This window comes from Planococcus citri, chromosome 1, assembly GCF_950023065.1.
Source record: "Planococcus citri chromosome 1, ihPlaCitr1.1, whole genome shotgun sequence".
NCBI lineage: Eukaryota > Metazoa > Arthropoda > Insecta > Hemiptera > Pseudococcidae > Planococcus > Planococcus citri.
In genome coordinates this window covers 76,756,204-76,778,818 of record NC_088677.1, presented here as the reverse complement: position 1 = coordinate 76,778,818, position 22,615 = coordinate 76,756,204, and the positions used below count along the sequence as shown (strand labels likewise).

The 22,615-nt window shown below is 36.4% G+C and overlaps 2 protein-coding genes across 2 annotated transcripts in view; both read left to right on the top strand.

Annotated features, from left to right (window-relative positions):
- The window catches only part of LOC135833529 (serine/threonine-protein kinase/endoribonuclease IRE1-like), a 328,041-nt gene that overhangs the window by 197,364 nt on the left and 108,062 nt on the right, over positions 1-22,615 (top strand). The gene's annotated exons all lie outside the window — the stretch shown is intronic.
- Positions 95-3,479, top strand: LOC135833512 (transient receptor potential cation channel protein painless-like). The gene has a single exon (XM_065347370.1). It carries the CDS (start codon positions 299-301, stop codon positions 3,143-3,145), a length of 2,847 nt encoding a protein of 948 aa, XP_065203442.1. The 5' UTR covers positions 95-298; the 3' UTR covers positions 3,146-3,479.

Sequence of the window (22,615 nt, the reverse complement as noted above, 5' to 3'; positions counted from 1 at the left end):
ATGGTTTTACCGTTTTAGTATTCGACTGACACAAAAAAAAAAAAAAGTACTCGTGTAAAAACCAACGAGTTACAGGATATTATGTGAGATAACAGCTTCCTTTTAGATTGAAATAAAATGTACAACAATATAATACATATCATCAATCTTGAATCGCATTTTGCAGTGTTCTAGTTTCGATGTAATCGCGTACTGGAAGTGTACATTTTTGTAATAGGTAGTGCATGTCTTGTCGTTTGTTCTTTTCGCGTAACGTATCTATCAATTTCATAGTGATCTGTGCTCGATTCTTAAGCAAATGAAAATGACGAATCAAGAAAAGCTACTTTCTGCATTCAAGGAGAGAAGAATTGAACATTTCCGAAAGCTCGTTAAGTATAGGGACATTGATGTTGATTACTTTTACGGAGAGCCAGATAACGGAACGTTATTAGATTTGGCCGCCAGGTTCGCGGGAAACGAGCAATACGTTTTTGAACTAATACAAAGCGGTAGTAAATTTTGGCGCAAGGATGAAGAGACTGGTAAATTAGTGATACATGAGATTTTCAACATACCAGACAGATATTTGTTGTACAATACCTGGAAGGGTATAGACGTCTCATCCAGATCAGGAAATGACAATGCTAATATTATGAAAGTAGCTGTTGAAGAGGATGACATCGAGGCAATTACGCGTCTAGCTCGATCCTATTCCGTAGTACACGATAGCTTCGATCATGATCGTTCAGAAGCTCAACAACACTTCATTCTGCTCCAAGGAAGCATTCATGCAGTTCGGGTGTTCTTCAAGTACTTCGACGTGGACAAGGAATTTCAAAAAGATTCTCAGGGATGCGTTCTTAGTTCTCGCGAGATAATCTTGAAAAAATATCCGGAGCTGAAAGCAGAGCTCCCAAAACGATCACCGAACGAGCTAAAGAAAATTTTATTTTCATACCTAGAAAATGGTGCTCCTGAATTATTTGTGAACCGAATCGCCGAAATTGACACAGAAATGCTGAATGATGGAGTGCAAGAATATACAAAGTTGACATACTTACATGTAGCATGCAGAAACAATTACATCGACGTGGTGGACGCGTTGTTGAAAAAAAACGTCCACCTGAATGAGTTTGTTTCATATTCCAACGAATATGCGCAAAATGTGACGCCAATAATGCTGGCCGTTTTCTACGGTCACTGCGAAATATTCAAGAAACTTGCAATCATTCCCGAAGTTGAACTGCAAAATACAGATGGATCAGTTTTGCATTTAGTGTTGCATGGTAGGCAATCTATGCAGGATCAGAATCGTTCAACCGACGGTCATAGCATGATACTGGAATTACTTCTGAAGCGGCATGATCCTCACGATTATGATCTACCAACTATAAGTCCAATCAGAGTAAACATAGAACACACAGATGAAAACAATAGGACAGCTCTTCATTACGCGTTAAAATTCAATAACGAATTCGCCATCAAGTTACTTCTTAGAGCAGGTGCCAAATTGTACCGAAAGGATCAATCTTTCTTGACTTCGATTTCAGCTACAATCATAGAAGGCTATTTCGATAACTGCATTCGTTCAAGTAGAGAATTCCATTGGATCCCGGTTGAAGAGGACAACGCAATAATATTCAACTACAAAATATTCACACAACTAGACCTATATTCCATTGCTACCAAAAGCAAAGGAAATTTCTTCGCGCGATTCGAATCAGTAACTGAAATGAGGAAACTATACAAGCATCCGCTCACAAAAAGCTTGCTCTATTTGAAATGGCATCTCGTTAGAAAATATTACTACGTTAATTTGGCATTCTATTTATCATTTTGTTTGGCTCTCAGCACGTATATTTTCCAAATTCAACACTGTCCACCATCATCGACCAATTTCAACGACTCAGCATCAACGAATACAACAACTGATCGCGGTGCATCTTCCATTCCATGCGACGTATCATTGTGGACTTGGCTGATAACATTTCTGCTCTACATCGTACTTATTTTACGAGAACTGTGCCAATTTTCTGTTTCAATTCGGCGGTACATCGGTATGCCAGAAAATTGGTTGGAAATGATGATGGTCGTGGTGATTGGTTTTCTCATCACGAATGACACCAATACACATTTATCCGCTATCGCTATTCTAACATCATGGATCGGGTTGATATTATTACTGGGTAAGCAACCGTCATTCTCAATCTACATAGAAATGTTCAAAACAGTTGCGTCGAATTTTGCCAAATTTCTGCTTTTATACTCGATTTTAGTCGCATCATTCGCATACAGCTTCTACATCTTATTTAGAAATAAAACAAGCGGACACGCATCGTCTCAGAATGAAACCAACCTCAATGTCAATACTATAGATCGAACGAATGACAATTTTATGAATTCGTGGAAAAACTTGCAAATGTCGTTTTTCAAATCGATTATCATGATGGCAGGCGAATTTGAGGCTTCCACCCTACCGCTTGATTCGAATTTTAGTTACGGCCACGTGTTTTTCATACTTTTCGTCTTCTTAGTCACCATGGTACTTTACAATTTACTTAATGGTTTGGCCGTCAGTGATACTCGCGCCATCATGGAGGACGCTGAAGTAGTTGCTCTGATATCGAGAGCAAAACTCATCTCGCAGATAGAACGCCTAGCCGTTAGAAATCCATTCAGCCATGCTTTCAAATGTGGAATAACCGAACAACTTGAAAAGGGGTATTTATTTTTGCGCAACAAATTATTCGGAGATGAGATACTCATTGACGAAACAGAGCGGATTTATGTGTACCCAACTAAAAGTAACAGAATAGAAATTGACGGTAAACGTTGTGGAAAATGTTTTGGCAAAATGCCGTCCACCATTGTAAAACATGCCGAAGAAATTTTAGAAAAACGAAAACAATCCAAACCGGCCAAAAATCAAAATCGAAATTCGTTAACAGATGTTACAAGAAACGACCCATCTGATTCCGAGCATCAATCTGTTGCTAGCGAGCAAACAAGCAATTTGAAACTTGAAATCGACGCTAAAATTGCTGCACGTGATGAAAAGTTATTGCAAAACGTTGATATACGGTTTGACAAAATCAATAAATTACTCGAATCCGTCTTGCACGAGGTAAATCTTCTCAAGAATAAAGACAATCAGAAACTTTGATAGACGTGCAGTGATTGAATGAAATGTGTACACTTTATTTTTTATAAGATGAGTTGCATTTTCCAGTTATGTAATTTACGTAAAATTTTCGTCAAAGCGCGTTGGTAACTACCTATTTGCTTTTTATAGAATTGAATAAGCACATGCACATACTCGTAGTTCATATTTCCGTTAAAGGCGTTAATTTGTGATGAAATTCAAGATTTCTCTAATGTTTTGTAATTTACTTCATCAAACAAATGCAAATTAAGTATGGTTTGTTTAATTTCTCTTGCTTTTCAAACTGGAAACTAATTAGAAAATATGTTTTGTGCAAAGAAAAAAATTAGGCGAATAAAATCTTACTTTGAGCATTTTCAAACCATTTAATTATTCGTAATAACAGCAACAGCAGCAGCACAATAAAATTCAACAAACATTCGAGATGGTGCAGGCCATTCCGATAGCTTAATACATTTATTATGTATGTACATAATACGTATGTATCACTAAAACCAACAATATGCCACACCCACGTCGCGTCGTCTTTATAACCTTTTCTCTGTGTGTTTTGAAATAAATTTTGTTTGAATATCGTCAATTTTACGACAACGGAATTGTTTAATGATTATGTACTTAGTCATCTTAATCAGAATATTTGCCGAAAAGAAGACAAAATTTCCTACCAAAATTTAAAAATTGAACAATTATCGGAAAAATGAGCGTTAAAAAGATAATTTCAATGCATTGAAATAGTAACAAAACCGCTAGTTTCTTCGATGGTTAAGCATTTAGTTTTTCATTTTGACTACAAGGGAACTTTTGCAACTCGTCAACTCCGATTGAGCTGAAATTTGGCTCACTAAGAGAGCATGCCACCCAGACCTCGGAATCAAATTTTCAGCTGGTTTAGTTGATTTTTCGATTTTTGGCGAATTTTTGAAAATTCAAAATTGTCTGTTTTTGGCGATTTATGCATTTTTTAAAAAAGTGCGTACTTGATCAATAAAAATGGTCAAAATAAGTCCCAAAACTAATATTAACTACCCAAATTCAAATTTCATCATTTCCAGCCATTCTGGACGAGCCTCCAGCGCTTAACAAGTTGGGTAGGAGCTAGAGCGAAACCACCACGATTTTTTCGAAAATGCTCCCTCTTCGAGGATTCGTTTCTTCCCACAAGGGACACCTCTGGAGGTAAATTTTCTGAGAATGAAACATACTTATCTAATTTATGGCTTTACAATTTACATTGATCGATTGTTATTAACAAAATTCTACCATCATAATTTCGCTACAATTTTTGCAACTTATCTCTCTCACTGTACAATGGTTGGATCGCCGACATTCTTCATGACATTGACAACTGATATTTTCGGTGATACGCTTTTACCGTTTTGGCATTCGATTGACGTAAAACAAAATGGAAACTCACGTTAAAACCACCAGGCTACAGGAAACGTGAGATAACAGCTTCCTTCCAAATTGAACTAAAATACGCAGCAATGTTGGTAGGTTAGGTACATATCATCAATCATGAATCACATTTTGTAATGTATTCGTGAGCTGGCAATCCAACAGTGCATGTCTTGTCGTTTGTTCTTTTCGTGTAACGTATCAGTTTCATAGTGATCTGTGATCGATTTTTAAACACAATGACGAATCAAGAAAAGCTACTGTCTGCGTTCAAGAAGAGAAGACCTGACGATTTTCAAGAACTCGTAAAGTATCAGGACGTAGACGTGGATTATTTTTACGGTGAGCCTGATAATGGAACGTTATTAGATTTGGCCAACAGGTCCCTGTACAACGAGGTATACGTTTCCCAACTAATAAAATGCGGTGCTAGACTTTGGCGCAAAGATGAAGAGAATGGTAAATTGGAGATACACGAAATTTTCAACAGTTCGGACCAAGATTTGTTGTACTGTATCTGGTGCGGTGTATATTATTCCTTATCCAGTACAGGAAATGAGAATGCCAATGTTATGAAAGTAGCTGTTGAAGAAAACGACATAGAGGCAATTGCACTTTTAGCTCACTCCTATTCCATTATACACGATAGATTCAACGTTGGTCGTCCAGAAGGTCAACACCTGATTCTGCTTCGAGGAAGCATTGATGCAGTTCGGCTATTCATCAAGTACTTTGACGTGGACATAGAATTTCAAAAAGATTCTCAGGGACGCGTTCTTACTTGTCGCGAAATAATATTGCAGATATATCCGGAGCTGCAAACAGAGCTGCCAACACGATCACCGAGCGAGCTCCAGGAGATATTATTTTCATACCTAAGAAACGGTGCTCCTGAACTATTTTTATGTCGAATCGCCGAAATTGGCACAGAAATACTGAATGATGGACGAGAAAAAGTTACAAAGATGACATACTTACATGTAGCATGCGAACTAAATAACATTGACGTAGTAAACGCGTTGTTGAAAAAAAACGTCCATCTGAATGAGATTGTTCCATGTTTCAATGAATTTGCACAAAATGCGACCCCAATTATGCTGGCTGCTTTCTTCGGTCACTACGAAATATTCAGCAAATTCTACCACATACCCTGTATTGGACTGCAAAATAAAGGTGGAAGCGGATCAGTTTTGCATCTAGTGTTGCATGGTGTGCAATTTATGCAGGATCGCAATTGCTCAACAGAAGGTCATCGTATGATACTGGTATTACTTCTAGAATTATATGAATTGACCTATACTCTTAATGTAGTTAGAGGACTTCACAGGCTGGATGTAAACTACACAGACAAGAGCGGTAGGACAGCTCTTAATTATGCGTTAAAATTCAACAACGAATTCGCTATCAGGTTGATTCTTGGAGCTGGCGCCAAACTGTTCCAAAGGGATCAATCCATCTTGACTTCAACTTCAGTTACAATCATAGAAGGCTATTTCGATTCTTGCATTCGTTCATATGAAGATAATTTATTTTGGATTCGGGATGATGTGGATCTCCCAGGCCCAATGGAATTACACTTCAAAATATTCACGCAGCTAGACTTATATTCCATTGCTACCAAAAGCAACGGGAATTTCTTTGCTCGATTCGAATCAGTAACCGAAATGAGAAAACTATATAAGCGTCCGCTCACGAAAAGCTTCCTATATGTGAAATGGTGTCTCGTTAAAAAATCTTACTTCATTAACTTGGCATTCTATTTATCGTTTTGTTTGGCTTTGAGCACGTTTATTTTCCAAATTCATCTCTGTCCACCATCATCGGCCGATTTCAACAGCTCAGAATTAACTGACACAGCAAATCATCACAATGCATCTTCGATTTTATTGTGGACTTGGCTAATAACATTGCTGTTTTACATCACCCTTATTTTACGAGAACTGGGCCAATTTTTTATTTCAATTCAGAGATATTTTGGTATGCTAGAAAACTGGTTGGAAATGACGATGATTGTTGTGATTGGTTTTCTCTTTGCGAATGAAACTAATACGTATTTAGCCTCAATCGCTATTCTAACATCATGGGTCGGGTTTATGTTGTTACTTGGTAAGCAACCGTCACTCTCAATTTACATAGAAATGTTCAAAACGGTGGCGTTGAATTTTGCCAAATTTCTGCTTTTATACTCGATTCTAATCGCATCTTTCGCATACAGCTTCTTCATTTTATTTAGAAATAAAACAAGCGGACACGTATTGTCGCAGAATCAATTCAACGTCAATACTACAGATCGAATGAATGAAAATTCGGTGAATTGGTGGCATGACCTGCGAATTTCGTTTTTCAAATCGATCATCATGATGACAGGCGAATTTGAGGCTTCTTCACTACCGCTCAATTCGAATTTTGGTTATGGCCACGTGTTTTTCATATTTTTCGTCTTCTTGGTCACCATGGTACTTTACAATCTACTTAATGGTTTGGCCGTCAGCGATACTCGCGCCATCATGGAGGACGCTGAAATAGTCGCTCTGATATCCAGAGCAAAACTCATCTCGCAGATAGAACGCCTAGCCTCTAGCAATCCATTTCACCATGCTTTTAGATGTAGAATGGGATACAAATTTTTGCGCAACAAATTATTCGGTGACGAGATACTCTTCAATGAATCAATGCCAGTTTATGTATACTCCTCCGAAAGTAACAGAATAGAAATTGACGGTAAAAATGTTGGCAAAATGCCGTCCACCATTGTAAAACATGCTGAAGAAGTTTTAGAAGTGCGAAAACGATTCCAACTGGCCAAAAATGAGAATGAAAATTCGTTGACTAATACCACAAAAAACAATCCTTCCGATTCCGAGCTTCGATCCGTTAGCGAGCAAATAAGCAACTTGAAACTTGAAATCGACGCTAAAATTGCTGCACGCGATGAAAAATTATTGAAAAATGTTGACAAAATGTTGAATAATTTACTAAACGCCGTTTTGCAGGAAGTAAATCTTCTGAAGAATAAAGACTAATTTTGAAAAGATGAGTTACATTTTTTTTCAGATAGTTACTTTTAAGCAAAATTTTCGCCATTAACGTAGATCGGGGTACACATTAGTATGGTGTTTAAGAGCGTAGGTACCCATTTGTTTGTTTTTCATAGGATTAATATTAAAAGTAGGCACACTGTTTATATTTCCGTTAATTTCTGATAAAATTCAAAATACTTACTCTAATTTTTGTAATTTATTCTTTGAATTATATTGCACTTAATCAAACAAATTTTCAATAAGTATTTATGTTTTGTTTAATTTCTCTTGATTTTCTCGTTGGAAAAAACTAATTTGAAAATAAGTAACAACTACGTGGCGTCGTCATTGAAATTTTCTCTATGTATTTTAAAATCTGAAATTTTAAACGAATCTAACATGGTCAATTTTGCAACATTGGATGTTTTTTTAAAGAAATTTTTCAACTGTAAGAATACACTTTTCAACTCTTCGTCACCTCAGATTTGCGATTCGTCGGCCCTAAAATCGATTTTAGTCAAAGTTGATTACAACAGAACTCCTTCTGGAATTATTATTTGAAATCGCTGGGAAATTATGCCAATCGATTCGGAGGGTCAACTTTAGTGTATTATCCGAGTTTCAGATTTTTATTTCTATTTTTGCTTTTTCTGTAGACAATTAATATAAAGTACAACATATCAATAGGCTCCTTTCCTCATTTTCAGAAAGTCGGCAAAAATCGAAAAATCAGCTTCGGCGGCTAAAAATTTGGTTCTGAAGTCTTAGTGAGGTGCTCTTTCAGTGAGCCAAATTTCAACTCGATCGAAGTTTACGAGCTGTTGCCACCTCAGGGTTTTGAGCTTTTACCCCAAAAATAAGTGATTTACAAATTTTCGACTGCTCCATAGGTGGGTAGTTCTATCAATTTTACACAATTTTGCAGTATGTCCCCTCGCCAAAAAAAAATTGTTTGGAGAATTTTTTTTTGGTTGGAATGGTTAATATATACATTTGAGACTTCATTGATAGTGTTGTGCCCAATTCATATCTCTCAGGGGAGGGGGGAGAGCCATTTGAAAATGTGGGACTTTTCTCTTTTTTGAGAGAACTGATCACCTACAAAATTAAGAAAAGTGTTTCAGTAATTCAAATAATTTTTAAATTGAGAATATACCACGAATCTGAAGGATTTCTAGGTGAAAATTTCTCCAGCTTGGTCAAAAAAGTATAAATTCCATGGTGAAGGAAAAAACGTCATTCACCATGACGGTGGATAAAACTTCATTAAGTAGGGATAATATAAATGTAAAATTGTTTAAATTCGTGTTTTTTGGTGTAAGTAGTATCAGTACTCACCACATAATAATTTTTCAACATTTCTCAGTTTTTCTCTGTTTGAGTATGGCGGAGCTGAGAAACCATGACGAAAGAAGTGGCAAAAGATAAATAACCATATTTTCATGGAATCACATTTATATACTGCGTATCTGTGTTCGGATTCAGTATTTTATCAGTGGACAAGATTTGGTGAACTGCCTAAACAGTTTTTCCATTTTCAAACACTAAAATTTGTAAATTGTGAGCCGTTGGGAATGCATTGAAAATTAACCATGCCGAGGGAACAAAAACTCGAAGACAGAGGTTTGAGGTCACTCCACAGCATATAGGTGTCACTGAAGTGAATTGTGTTCATACTGTAATTTGCGTATAGTTTTCAGGAATAAAAAAACGAATGTCAAAATTGCAGAACATCACCACTCTTTGCTAACCAGCTGTGTAACTATTTAAAAACGAGATGTGAGACAGCCATGACGATGGAACTTTTGATCATATAAGGGGGTCTGTGGCCCGAGGGGAGGGGGTTGAATTCATTGTAGTGCCTGAAAATGTTAGATGGGGACAACTTTTATTGACAAAACCATTCACCATTACTTTTCATGTGCATACTGTAAGTGAAATTTTACACGGACGCAAAAAGTGTAAAATTGGTAGAACTACTCAGGTGCCTAAAATTTTGAGTTGAATGTCCTCCAGAAAAAAATTCAGCTTCGAAAATATCGGGAGTGAAAATGTGGGTTCTCAAAGAGGGGGCATTATTTATTTTTTAAGTGGTTTTTCCCTACGCTTGCCTGTTTTGGGATTAATGGCACAATTCCAAAATATACTATTTTAAAATTGTGGGTCCGCCTATGCCCTTGCAATCGAAATCTAAGACCACTTTTAGGGTTTTACTGAGCGATTGAGAATTAAAAAATTCCTTCGGTGGAAAGGAGAAATTTGAGTTTTGGAAATGTTTTCTTCTCGAATATTTACCTGTTACCTAATTGTAAGTACCTAATTATGAACGAAAACTTGAAAAATGTCATATTTTGGAATCCAATGATACTTATTTGTACTAATTTTCTATCCTTCATTGCAAACTCAGAAAAATTGAGAAAACTATGCGTAACTTAAAATTTCTCGAATTTTTTCGAGCTTTCCAACTTGACAATAGTGACCAAAAACTGGCTGAAAATGTGCGAATCGCGTGTTTTTGGATAAATTCTGTGCCCAAATGTGGCCACCTACTCAGTAGAACCCTAAAAGTGCTCTGGGAATTTACTTTCATTTAGGAGTTGGTCATTTTTTTTTTTTTGAAAATGCTCCCTCTTTGAGGGTTTATTTCTCCTCTCCAGGGACTTTTCCAGAGCCAAAATACTTTCTGAGTAACTTTCCACTCAAAATGAAGGGTTCTGCAGAATTTAGTCAAAATCCGCCGACTATTTTAATTATTCGCAGCTCGCCCCAACATACATACATACTACACAAGTACACATGGCTTTACTATTGTATAACTATCTACTTGTCATCATAATTTCGTACCAAGTTTTGCAACGTATCTCTCCCACTTTACGATGGTTCGACCACCGACATTCTTCATGAATAATGATGTGACTTTCGTAGATATGGTTTTACCGTTTTGATATTCAATTGACGCAAAACTAAATGGAAACTCACATAAAAACCACCAGGCTACAGGAAACGTGAGATAACCGTTTCCTTTTAGATTGAAATAAAATGTAGGTACAGCAATATTGTACGAGTACACATCATCAATCATGAATCATATTTCGTAGTGTCCTAGTTTTGATATGATCGCGTCCTGGGAATGTAGGTACCTAAGTACTTGTGATAGTGCATTCATCTTGACGTTTGTTCTTTTCGTGTAACATATCAGTTTCATAGTGATCTGTGATCGATTTCGGTGCAAACAAGGTATGATGAAAGAAGAAAAGTTATTGTCTGCGTTCAAGGAGAGAAGAATCGAGTATTTCCAAAAACTCCTGGAATGTGGGGACGTGGACGTTGACTACTTTTACGACGAGCCAGATGATGGAACGTTATTAGATTTGGCCAGCAGGTCCCCAGGAAACGAGCAATACGTTTTCGGACTGATACAAGCTGGTGCTAAAGTTTGGCGCAAGGATGAAAAGACTGGTAAATTAGAGATACACGAAATTTTCAATAATTCAAACCGATATTTGTTGTACAATATCTGGGCCGGTGTATACTCTTCATCCAGATCAGGAAATGACAATGCTAATATTATGAAAGTAGCTGTTGAAGAAAACGACATCGACGCAATTACGCTTCTAGCTCGTTCCTATTCTATAGTACACGATATGTTCAACGATGATCCTCCAGAGGCTCAACATCTGATTCTGCTCCAAGGAAGCATTGATGCAGTTCGTCTGTTCATCAAGTACTTCGATTTGGACAAGGAATTTCAAAAGGATTCTCAGGGACGCATTCACAGTTGCCGCGAAATGATATTGCAAAAATATCCGGAACTGGAAACAGAGCTACCAACACGATCACCGAGCGAGCTCCAAGAAATCCTATTTTCATACCTGGAAAACGGTGCTCCTGAATTATTTGTAAGTCGAATAGACGAAATTAGCACCGAAATGCTGAATTATGGGCTGCAAGAACATACAAAGTGGACATACTTACATGTAGCATGCGAACACAATTACATCGACGTAGTAGATGCTTTGTTGAAAAAAAACGTCTTCCTGAATGAGCTTGCTCTACATTTCTATGAATTTGCACAAAATGTAACGCCAATAATGGTGGCCGCTTTCAACGGTCACTACGAAATATTCGAGAAACTCTTCATCATACCCGAAGTTGAACTGCAAAATTTAGGAGGAAGTGGATCAGTTTTACATTTAGTGTTGCACGGTATGCACTTCATGCAGGAGCAGAATTGCCCAACAGATGGTCATCGCATGATACAGGAATTACTTCTAAAACTGCGTAAATTTGGAGACACTGATGAACTTGTTATCGAACATTACAGACTAGATATAGAACACACAGACTCGAGCAATAGGACAGCTCTTCATTATGCGTTAAAATACAACAGCGAATTCGCCATCAAGTTACTTCTTGAAGCAGGCGCCAAACTGTACTTAAAGGATCAATCTATCTTGACTTCGATTTCAGCTGCAATCATAGAAAGCTATTTCGACGACTGCATTCGTTCAAGTAAAAAATACATTTGGCTTCCGGGTGATGAGTACAACCTAATATTCCACTACAAAACATTCGCACAACTAGAACTATATTCCATTGCTACCAAAAGCAAAGAGAGTTTCTTCGCTCGATTTGCAACCGTAACCGAAATGAGAAAACTATACAAGCATCCACTCACCAAAAGCTTGCTTTATTTGAAATGGCGTCTCGTTAGACAATACTACTACATTAATTTGATATTCTATTCATCTTTTTTTTTGGCTCTGAATACTTATATTTTTCAAATTCAAAGCTGTCTACCATCATCGTGCAATTTCAACGGCTCAGGATCTATTGATACGGTAAATAATCACGGTGCATCATCGTGGATATGGCTAATTACATTTCTATTTTACTATCTACTTATTTTACGAGAACTGTGCCAACTCTCTGCTTCAATTCGGAGGTATTTCGGTATACCAGAAAACTGGTTGATATTGACGATGATCGTCGTGATTGGGTTTCTCTTCGCGAATGAAACTGATATGTATTTAGCTGCAATCGCTATTCTAACATCATGGATCGAGTTGATTTTTTTACTCGGCATGCAACCGTCATTCTCAATCTACATTGAAATGTTCAAAACGGCGATGGCGTCGAATTTTGTCAAATTTCTCCTCTTATACTGGATTCTAGTCGCATCTTTCGCATACAGCTTCTTCATTTTATTTAGAAATAAAACCAGGCGACACACGTCGTCGCAGAATCAAACCAACGTCGATACTTCGGATCAAAAAAATGAAAATTCGGTAAATTGGTGGCAAGACCCACAAATGTCGTTTTTCAAATCGATTATCATGATGACAGGCGAATTTGATGCTGCTAATCTACCGCTTGATTCCAATTTTGGTTACGGTCACGTGTTTTTCATACTTTTCGTCGTCTTAGTCACCATGGTTCTCTACAATCTACTTAATGGTTTGGCCGTCAGCGATACGCCTGCCATCATGGAGAATGCTGAAATAGTTGCTACGATATCTAGAGCAAAATTCATCGCGCAGATAGAACGCCTAGCCATTAGCAATCCATTCCGCAATGCTTTGAAATGTAGAACAACCGAACAACTTGAAAGGGGATACATATTGTTGCGTAACAAATTGTTCGGTGATGTGATACTCATTGGTGAAACAGGACGGGTTTATGTATACCCAACCAAAAGTAACAGAATAGAAATTTATGGTAGAAATTTTGGCAAAATGCCATCCACGATTGTAAAACACGCTGAAGAAATTTTAGAAAAACGAAAACTATTCAAACTGGCCAACAATGTGAATCAAAATCCTTTGACAGATGTCACAAAAAACAACTCATCCGAGCATCAAATCGTCAATGAATTAGTTCATCAGTTTAGCGAGCAAATGAGCGATTTGAAACTTGAAATCGACGCTAAAAATGCCGCACGCGATGAAAAATTATTGCAAAATGTTGATCAACGATTTGACAAAATGATGAATAAATTACTCAACGAGCAAATAAGCGATTTGAAACTTGAAATCGACGCTAAAATTGCAGCACGTGATGAAAAATCATTGCGAAACGTTAATAAGCGATTTGACAAAATCAATGAATTACTCGAATCTGTCTTGCAGGAGGTAAATTTTCTAAAGAATAAAGAGTAATTTGTAATTTGATAGACATGTGAATGAATGAAAGTACACTTTATTTTGTATAAGGAAAGATAAGTTTCGTTTTTTTAGATTTATGTGCATTCAAGTAAAATTTACGCCATTCATGTAGGTCTAGGTACATGTTACTTAATTTTTAAGGGTGTAGGTAACATATGGTATTTGTTTTTCATAGAAAGAATTGTATGTACGTAGGTACCTAGTAGGTACGCAGTTTTTATTTCCGTTAATTTTTGATAAAATTCAAGATGTATGTACCTACTAATGTAACATTTGTAACAGAATAAAACAAATGCAGTTTTAGTACCTATGTGTTGTTTCATTTCTCTCTTGCTTTTCAAGTAGAAAACAGAAAACTAATTAGAAATGCATATGTGACATCTAGGTCTCGTCGTCTTTGATATTTTTTCCGTGTGTTTTTATGTAGTGGGAGGTTTTTTCCTCAATCCTCACGTTATTTACTGGGTAAATATTTCCTCAAACAAAACTTCTATATCTCACCTCCCGCCTATGATATTCTCAAGAGCTAATAGTATCATTGCACCGGTTATATTATCGATATTATATAAGACTAGCGGCGTTTCTTGGAACTTTTACTATGAGCTTCCAACGTTTGCAAGTTTCGTACCAATCTTTAGTAGGTCCGAGCACCTCGGCCTGCTCATTCGGTTAGTGAAAAGTGAAACTGGTGATATGAAATATGATACACGAAACTTGAAACTCGAAACTATCTTCGAATTATTCAATTATTAAACATCATAATTAAAACGAAACTTTTAATTATCCACAACAAAGTTCCTTTTTCCATTAATTGTCTTATTTTCCGTTTTTATTCCTTGAGAATAGGTGTAATTAATTCATCCGATCGTTACAGGGTTGCTGCCACCTATTTCGGTTGATTTCTCTGACCAGGGTATGCTAATGCTTTTTTTTATTTATTCTTAAGTTGCACGATTTTCTTTATCTTTGTTTTCATTTTTGTATTTCAATAAAAAGTCTCAAAGCAGTGTGCTTGTTACTTTCTTTAATGTTCGATGGGTTAGGGGTGCCCTTATATCCCTTCATATTTTCTTTGGTATACCTCGTTTCATCATCCAATTCTAATTAGACTTAATGGTGAAAGACCCTGATTATAATTATTTCTCCGGTTGAATTATTCTTATGTATGATTCTTAATGGTAAATCTTAGTGATACATTCGTTTCATGATCAATATTGCGCCGATGCGGATATTGGTCCATTTAGTTTCAACATATTAATTCAAACTAGGTCCAAGATTCTATGCTTTCTTTTTTCATTTTTATTTATTCTGTCCGAATAACCCATGGCGAGGCGGTAAATCGCCAGACACGGGTGTGCTTTAATTAGCTAGGTCATTTCCCAGGGGTTTCTTTATTTTTTTTGGTACTTGGGATGATGCGGTGCATGAAAAGGAATTTTCTGCACGCTTCATTTAAAATCTCAAATTAGGAAAAAAAATCCAATATCATATCGTCAATTCTACAACATCGGAATTTAAAAAAAATTTAACTCGTCCCCTCGGGTTTGCGGTTCATTGAATTCGGCTCTAATCGATTGTAATATGTATGTACTTACATATGATAGGAATAAATTTTCATCTGTCGATGTTGATTACAATTCCTTCTGGTGCGACTTTAAATCGCTGGAGAAAATACAATTTTCACTGATGGCTTCGGACTTGCTGGGAAATTATGCTAATTGGTTCGGAGGGTCAACTTTAGAACATTAACCGAGTTTCTGACTTTTATCTCTATGTTTGCTCTTTCTGTAGAAAATTAATGTATGTAGATGTACTTACCTACAGGTTACTCTTGCCGTTTTCAATAATTTGCCAAAAATCGAAAAATCAATTTCGGCAGCTGAAAATTTGGTTTTAAAGTCTTGTTGACATGCTCTTTCAGCGAGCCAAATTTCAGCTCGATCGGAATTAACGAGCTGTTGTCACTTTTTTGGTGGGTGTTCACGTTTTGGCACTTGGGACGTTATTCCTCACTTTTTTCGAGTTGGCAGAAATGATTGAATAATTGGTAAGTACCACTGCATTCCAAATTACTCGTATTCCTCCGATTTCAGAAATGAAATCTGCCGATGTTTTAGCATGAATAACGCGTGATATTCGTGACGAAAATTTTTTTAATAAAATAAATAACTTATAATGTATTGTACTGAAAATTTATTTAGCTGTAAATTACACTTATATGTATACCCTACGTGTGGTTTTCAAATTGTAAAATTCAACAGGATATGGGATATTTTTATCTCTCCCTTTCCTGAAAATACAAAAATTCGAATGACAAATGGTGATAATTTAGTGATTTTTCTAAACATTTGCTATTCCTCGAAAATAAATTCATACTTTCCGGTAACTTTGAAAATTCATCTATATATTATTAGATAAGCGATACGAGTATCTGTTTGTCCTTAATTTTTTAAACATGAATTGTAATAATATAATCAAACGATCTGTTGTCTCTCCCCTAATAATATTCTGAGAACATAATATTATGACTCTTGGGAAAACTACTGCATCGATCTATGAGTTGGCTCTTAACCTCATTTTTTGGCATGATTCTTGCCTCCGTCTATACAAGAGTATAAATCCGACTCAAAGATGACTTATTTATTTGTTCATTACTTGAAATCAATTGCCTAATCCACAATTTTCATATTTTTTTTGTTTCAGGTGAGTTTGTTATTTCACCATGAGATTTACTTGCGTGTGTAGCTCTAAAGGAGAATGAGTAAGTCATTTTATAATTTATTTACAATCTCGCAAAAAATTCCTTTGGTGGGGGAACGAGGGAGGGGGTATTCGAGTTTTGACAATGTTTTCTACTCGAATATAACGCATTATTTACCTATTAATGCCCAACAATTAAAAAATAACGTATTTTGGAATCCAGCGATGCTAATTTTTTAGCTACTCTTGCCAAAAAATTGAGAAAAAAAATAGTCAACAATTTCGCGAATTTTTTCAAGTTTTTTTAGCGGCTGAAATGTGCAAATCACGTATTTTTGGATGAATTCATATTTCGAAATTTTTTTTCTTAATTATTTTTGCATTAAGTACGTAAGTAATTATGCTGAAACATGTAAAGATGTAATTTTTGAAGATGGGGAAATATTTTGGAACGCAGTGGTGCCATTTTTTTGGTTATTATAGCCAATTTTGAAAAACTTGAAAAAATAGCTGAAAACTTTCCAAATTTTTTCGGTTTTTTGAAATAGGCAATGATGACTGAAAAAATCGGCACCACTGAATTACAGAATATTTTCCTAGTTTCAGAAATTATATTATCTTTTCATGTTTTATAGCATAGGTAATTATTAATGAGAAATAATTGATAAGAAAAAATTTTCAAAATGCGAATTTACTCAAAAATAAGCGATTTGCTCAACTATGCTCGGCAGAATCATAAAAAATATGGGTTTGGGTTTTGATGGCAATAGCCTAGGTCGACGCACGATCTCAATGGCTGCATTTTGGAGCCAGCCTGTTTTCTTGAAACGGGGGGGGGGAGTGGGCTAAAGTGTAAAAACCACGATTTTTTTTGTAAATACTCCATTTTTGGGGATCCATATTTCCCCTCCAAGGACAACTCCGGTGCTAAATAAATTTCTGATCGACTTTCAACTCAAAGTGAGAGTCTCCATTGAATTTGGTGAAAATCTTCCAACAGTTTTTGAGTTGAAGTGATATTTTTAATAAAAGAAGTCAACGTATCACAAGATTTTAATAAATATTTTTGAAAAACATTTAAATAATATGGTTTTTATAGCCGTTTTTGTCATCAAAAAAATTGTCTTGACAATTCCATCAAACAAATTATTTTGTTAAGTACGTCGAATTAGGCTTCCTCTCGTGATTCCATTTTATTCGAAACCTTCGGTTGATTTTACTTCACAAGTGCTGCAGCTTCTAAGTGTTTCTTCAATTCGTTTATCGACTCTTTGGAACAAATTTTCAATTCGTTCGTCAACTATTTGCAACAGTTTTTCATCCCGTTTGGCAATTTTCTCTTCCATCTTCAGTTCTAAATCACGTATTGTGCTCTAAAAACTGTTGAACCAGTTCATCGACTGATAATCCCTTGGATGAGTATTGTTTCAAGTTCTGTGTAAGCAAATTCTCTTCCATCTTATCAGTAGAATTAGATTTATTTCGTTTTTCCAAGATTTGATCAGCTAATTTCGTCAAGTACGACGACTTCCCACTATTATTGTTCATCTCTACAGCTACAAAGGTATTAGGAACTACTCCACGAAGCAATTTAATCTTATTCCGGTACATTTTATGATAGATTGATAAATATACACGTTCAAATTCTTCAATATATGAGTGATAGCGTTTACTCCATTTAAAATCCAAAAAGAACTGAAAAGGATTAACCATGACCAGCAGTTCTAATCGTGAAAGATATTCGACTTGAGATGCCAGAGCATCTAATTCGGCATCTAGTACTAAGTTGACGAAAAATACGAAAAAACCAAAAAACACGTTGGTGTGATTGAAATCCAAATCAAGCTGTTTAGAAGATGCCTTGGATTCTCCGGTTATTATGGCTATAGATTTGATCAAAGATACTCGCAGGTTTAACGATTTCATTATTTGAATCAAATACAGGACGATGAATTTGATGAAATTAGATATGTATCAGTTTTTTGAATATCTCTGCGTAGATCCAGAGTCTCGGATGTCTACCCAATAAAAACATCGACCCAATCCACAATGCTGAAATAAGGCCGACTTCCAGCCAAGCTGGGTGAACCAAAATGCCATCGAGGTGGCAAAAAATACCCACCATAAAGATCACCATCACCATCAACCAGCTCTCCATTGATCTAAAGTACTTTTGCTGGAATACGAGAAAGTAACCAAGTTCTCTTAGAATGAATAGAAAATGTAGCAGCACGATCGATGATCTCAGCCAACTCGAATCACATGGAATCAGCCCATATGAAGTTTTGATTGTCGAAGAACTAGTAAAATTGATTGATGACGATGGACAGTGATGGATTTGGAAAATATATAAACTTAGAGCCGAACAAAATACCAAATAGAAGAAGACGTTCAAAAAGTAATATTTTTTCACGAGGTTCCATTTCATGTGAAGAAAACTTTTCGAGAGTGGATGATCGAGTAGTTTTCTGAGCTGAGGAACATCTTGAATTATGCTCAGGAATTCCATCTCGTTCACTGGGATGTGATTTTTACTCGTCTGTATGAACATTTTGTAATCAAAACACATTCGACTAGTCGATTCTGATAAATAAATACAGCTATCCATATAACTTCCCAGTATCGAGGGTTTAAATCGAACTTGGAGGAATCTTACCTTCGGAATTTTTCAAATACAAATGAGCTCCTGCTCGCAGGAGTGATTTAATCGCCCATTCGGTATCATTTTGGATGGCGAGATGAAGAGGGGTAGAATTCGTCGAGTCTGTGAAGTTGATATCCAGTCTGTCTGCTTCTGAAGAAGTGATATCCAATAGCAAGTTGAAACATTTCTGAAGGCCATATTTATTATTTTGCGATTGAAGTGCGCCACTTACCACTGAATGCAATACAGATCCAACTCCTTCAAATTGCAGCTCAACTTTGGGGTCATTTAATAATTTGAATACAATGTCGTGGTGACCTTTGCGAGCTGCCACCATTATGGGAGTTTCCTGATTTGAATCAGTTGCACATTTGACAGCTTTATTCGGGTAGACTTTACGTTCCAAAAGCATATCGACTACTCGCCCAAGTATCCATCGTTTAATACTTCTGCACTAACTTGATTGGCTTGATTTATAAAGAGGTCTGTTTCACCTCGTTTCAACGTCGAGAATAAAATTTGCTCGGTGCAGCTGATCGATCGTGTCCGGAGCAATTCGACTAGACGAGGGTATTGCCGATGGATAATTTGACGACAAGTAAGACCTTGAGGATCTTTTTGAAAATCTAGATCGATGTAAGATTCTGCACATTCGATTAATATCTTGGCTATTTCTACGTTACCCTTCTGCAGTGCGAGATGTAAAGCTGAAGGATTAATCTGTTGAGTATTTGTATCGGTTGTAGATTTTTGCCATAAATTACGACGTTTGAGTAAAGCTCTCACCAATTCGATGTCGTTTCTTTTGATAGCCGTGTGTAGAACATTATTATCGTATTCGTCCGGTTGATGGATGGGCCATGGCCAGCTTTGAACTAGGATCTGGAGAGTGTCTGTATCTGAATTCTCAATTGCTTCTTGTAAGTATGGGGTATTTAGAGGTGATTTTATTTTGAAGCCATCCCGAGGCATTTTTAGTTTTGAGGATTTCTATGTATTGGCTGTAACCGGTGGATCGACAGGATAAGTCTAATAACGTACCGTTATCCGGGTCTCCGTAGAAATGATCGATGTTTATGTAAGGTCCTTCGACGAGGTTTTCGAATTCGTCTAGGCTTCGTTCCTTGAACGCTGACAGGAGTGCGGTTTGATTGATTTTTGGTTTTGATCGAATACATCGAGTACTGGTCATTGTCGAGAGGGAGGGAAAGTATTACACTAGAAAAACGAATCTAACATCGATTACGAGCACGAATGTTAATGAGACTGGAATGGAAACATTGAACGTGATATGCAATATGTAGTGATATGATCGAAGTAATGATACATTCGGACGAAAAAGACGTCATCGTCGCTGTCGCGTCATATTTTCCCCCCGTTGGTGCTATTTTCATTTTTTTGCTCTCGAATTTGATAATTTGTTACTAATGGCGTCATTTGACTAACGTAAGTAGATAACGAACTTCCTTTTCGGAGCTTTCGGTTTGACGAACAACGCTTCTGATTCCAGCCCCCCTCCCTCCAATTACATTTGAGGTGACTAAATTACGTGTTTTAGAATTTTTCAAGAGAGATAATTCATTGATAGTTAATGTATCGGTATGAAATATTTTCATGGTTTTAAAATTTTGGGATATGAGCAAAAAATTTGAATTTTAAGAATTGAATCTATAATGATGACAAAGAAAGTGTTTTTCGGGGAGTTTCAACCTACAACTCGTCTACTCCGATCGAGGTGAAATTTGGCTTGGGCTACTGAAAGAGCATGTCATCCAGACCTCGGAACCAAATTTTCAGCTGCTCGAGTTGATTTTTCAATTTTTGGATAATTTTCAGAGCTGGTGTGCATGTTTATTTTTTTGTAACTGGCTACACTGCCTTTTCGGCGTTACGGTTGCAAAACCCAGCTTTATGGTACAGTTGCCAAACTATAGCTTTCTGTCAAAAAAAGTAAAAAATCTCGCTTTCTGTTAAAATTTTCAAATGGTCCCGGTTTTTTATGTAAACTGGTGAAAATTGTAGTTTTTTTGCAGAAAATTCCGAAAATCCTCAATCCCCTCTCCCCCCTAAAGTTACCTGAAAATTCCTTTTTTGACAGAAATTACCAAATCTCGCTTTTTGAACAGAAATTGCAAAAATGCATAATTTTTTTGTCAATAATTCTCCAGAAATTTTCAATGTCTTGCTTTTTGTCAAAAATTGTCAATACATACCTACATATAATTCTCGCTTTTCCAGAAAAGTTGTTAAAGGTTGTCGTTTGAGAAAGATTGTCTATAATTTCAATGGAGCATGAGAGAAGCTTTCAGGTTTCTTCTGAATTTGGTCAACATTGGCCGACTTTTTTTGCGATTCGTCCCGTATGGGTGTTTGGTGAATGGATGTCAAAACATCAGATTTGGATATAACCGGGTACGACTTGAAAAAAACGTTAAATGGACAAGTTGCAAATTTTTAAATTTTAAGGGGCAACCGAACTTTGAAAAAAAAAATCGAAAAACGCATTTTTGACCTTGGGATTGGGTGGTTCTTTGGAAAATAAACAAATATGTCATGAATTTTCGCTCAACTTTGAAATTGAAGGGGTCAGAAATATTTGATAAGAAACAAGTACATATAAAAAATTCATAATAATAAGATTTGTTTATTCTCCAAAGTACTACCCATTCCCAAGGTCAAGAACATGTTTTTCTCTGTTTTCTCTCTTGAAAGTCGTACCCGCTAAATGTACTCGTAAATATGAATCCACTTACTTACCGAGTTACCAAACACCCTGTATAACTATTATTTTATCTGAAAAAAAAAAACTTGAGGTGGCAACTTTTGAGCATTTCACCTTTGGAATAAGTAGGTATGTATTAACCCTTAAAGACCCAGGCTAATCATGAGATGTTGGGTGAAAATGCTTTCAATTTCCTGAATTAGATCATCACAAGCATCACTTTAACCCACAGTTTGCCCCCCAGCCCCTTAAAGCCGTCTTGTAAAAGCCGTACCGATTTATTTAATTTTCCTTGAAAACCGAGAAAGCAAAAACCCCAATGAGGTCAATCATGGAACTGAATGATATAGTATCATTAGGTGTACTGAATGAGTGAAAGCATATCCCCAAAGAACACCCCACCCCTTTTTGGGGGTCAAATTTTCAAAAAAGTTGGGATAAAAAAATTGGACCCATGCTCCATTTTTGGATAAACATATTGATGGTAGACCCTTCACAAAATGAAATCATGAAAGGTGTGAAAATGGTGGACCAGAGCGATTTTTTGAAAAATTGATTCGCTTGTCTCGATAAAAACCCGAAAAAACAGAGCATGAATACGCAAAGTACATAATATGGGAAATATTATCAAGTAGGCTTGAAATGACAGAAACAAGAATTGAAAGGAACACAGATGCTTTTAACAGCACATAAGTTCAGATAATCTACAATCCACCCATCAAATCTGTTTATCACTCCGTGGATATTCTTTCTCGATATTTGTCACCAAATAGTTACATCCTACAAAGGTTAGCAGTACGATTGTTTTTCTGCAGAAATATCGAA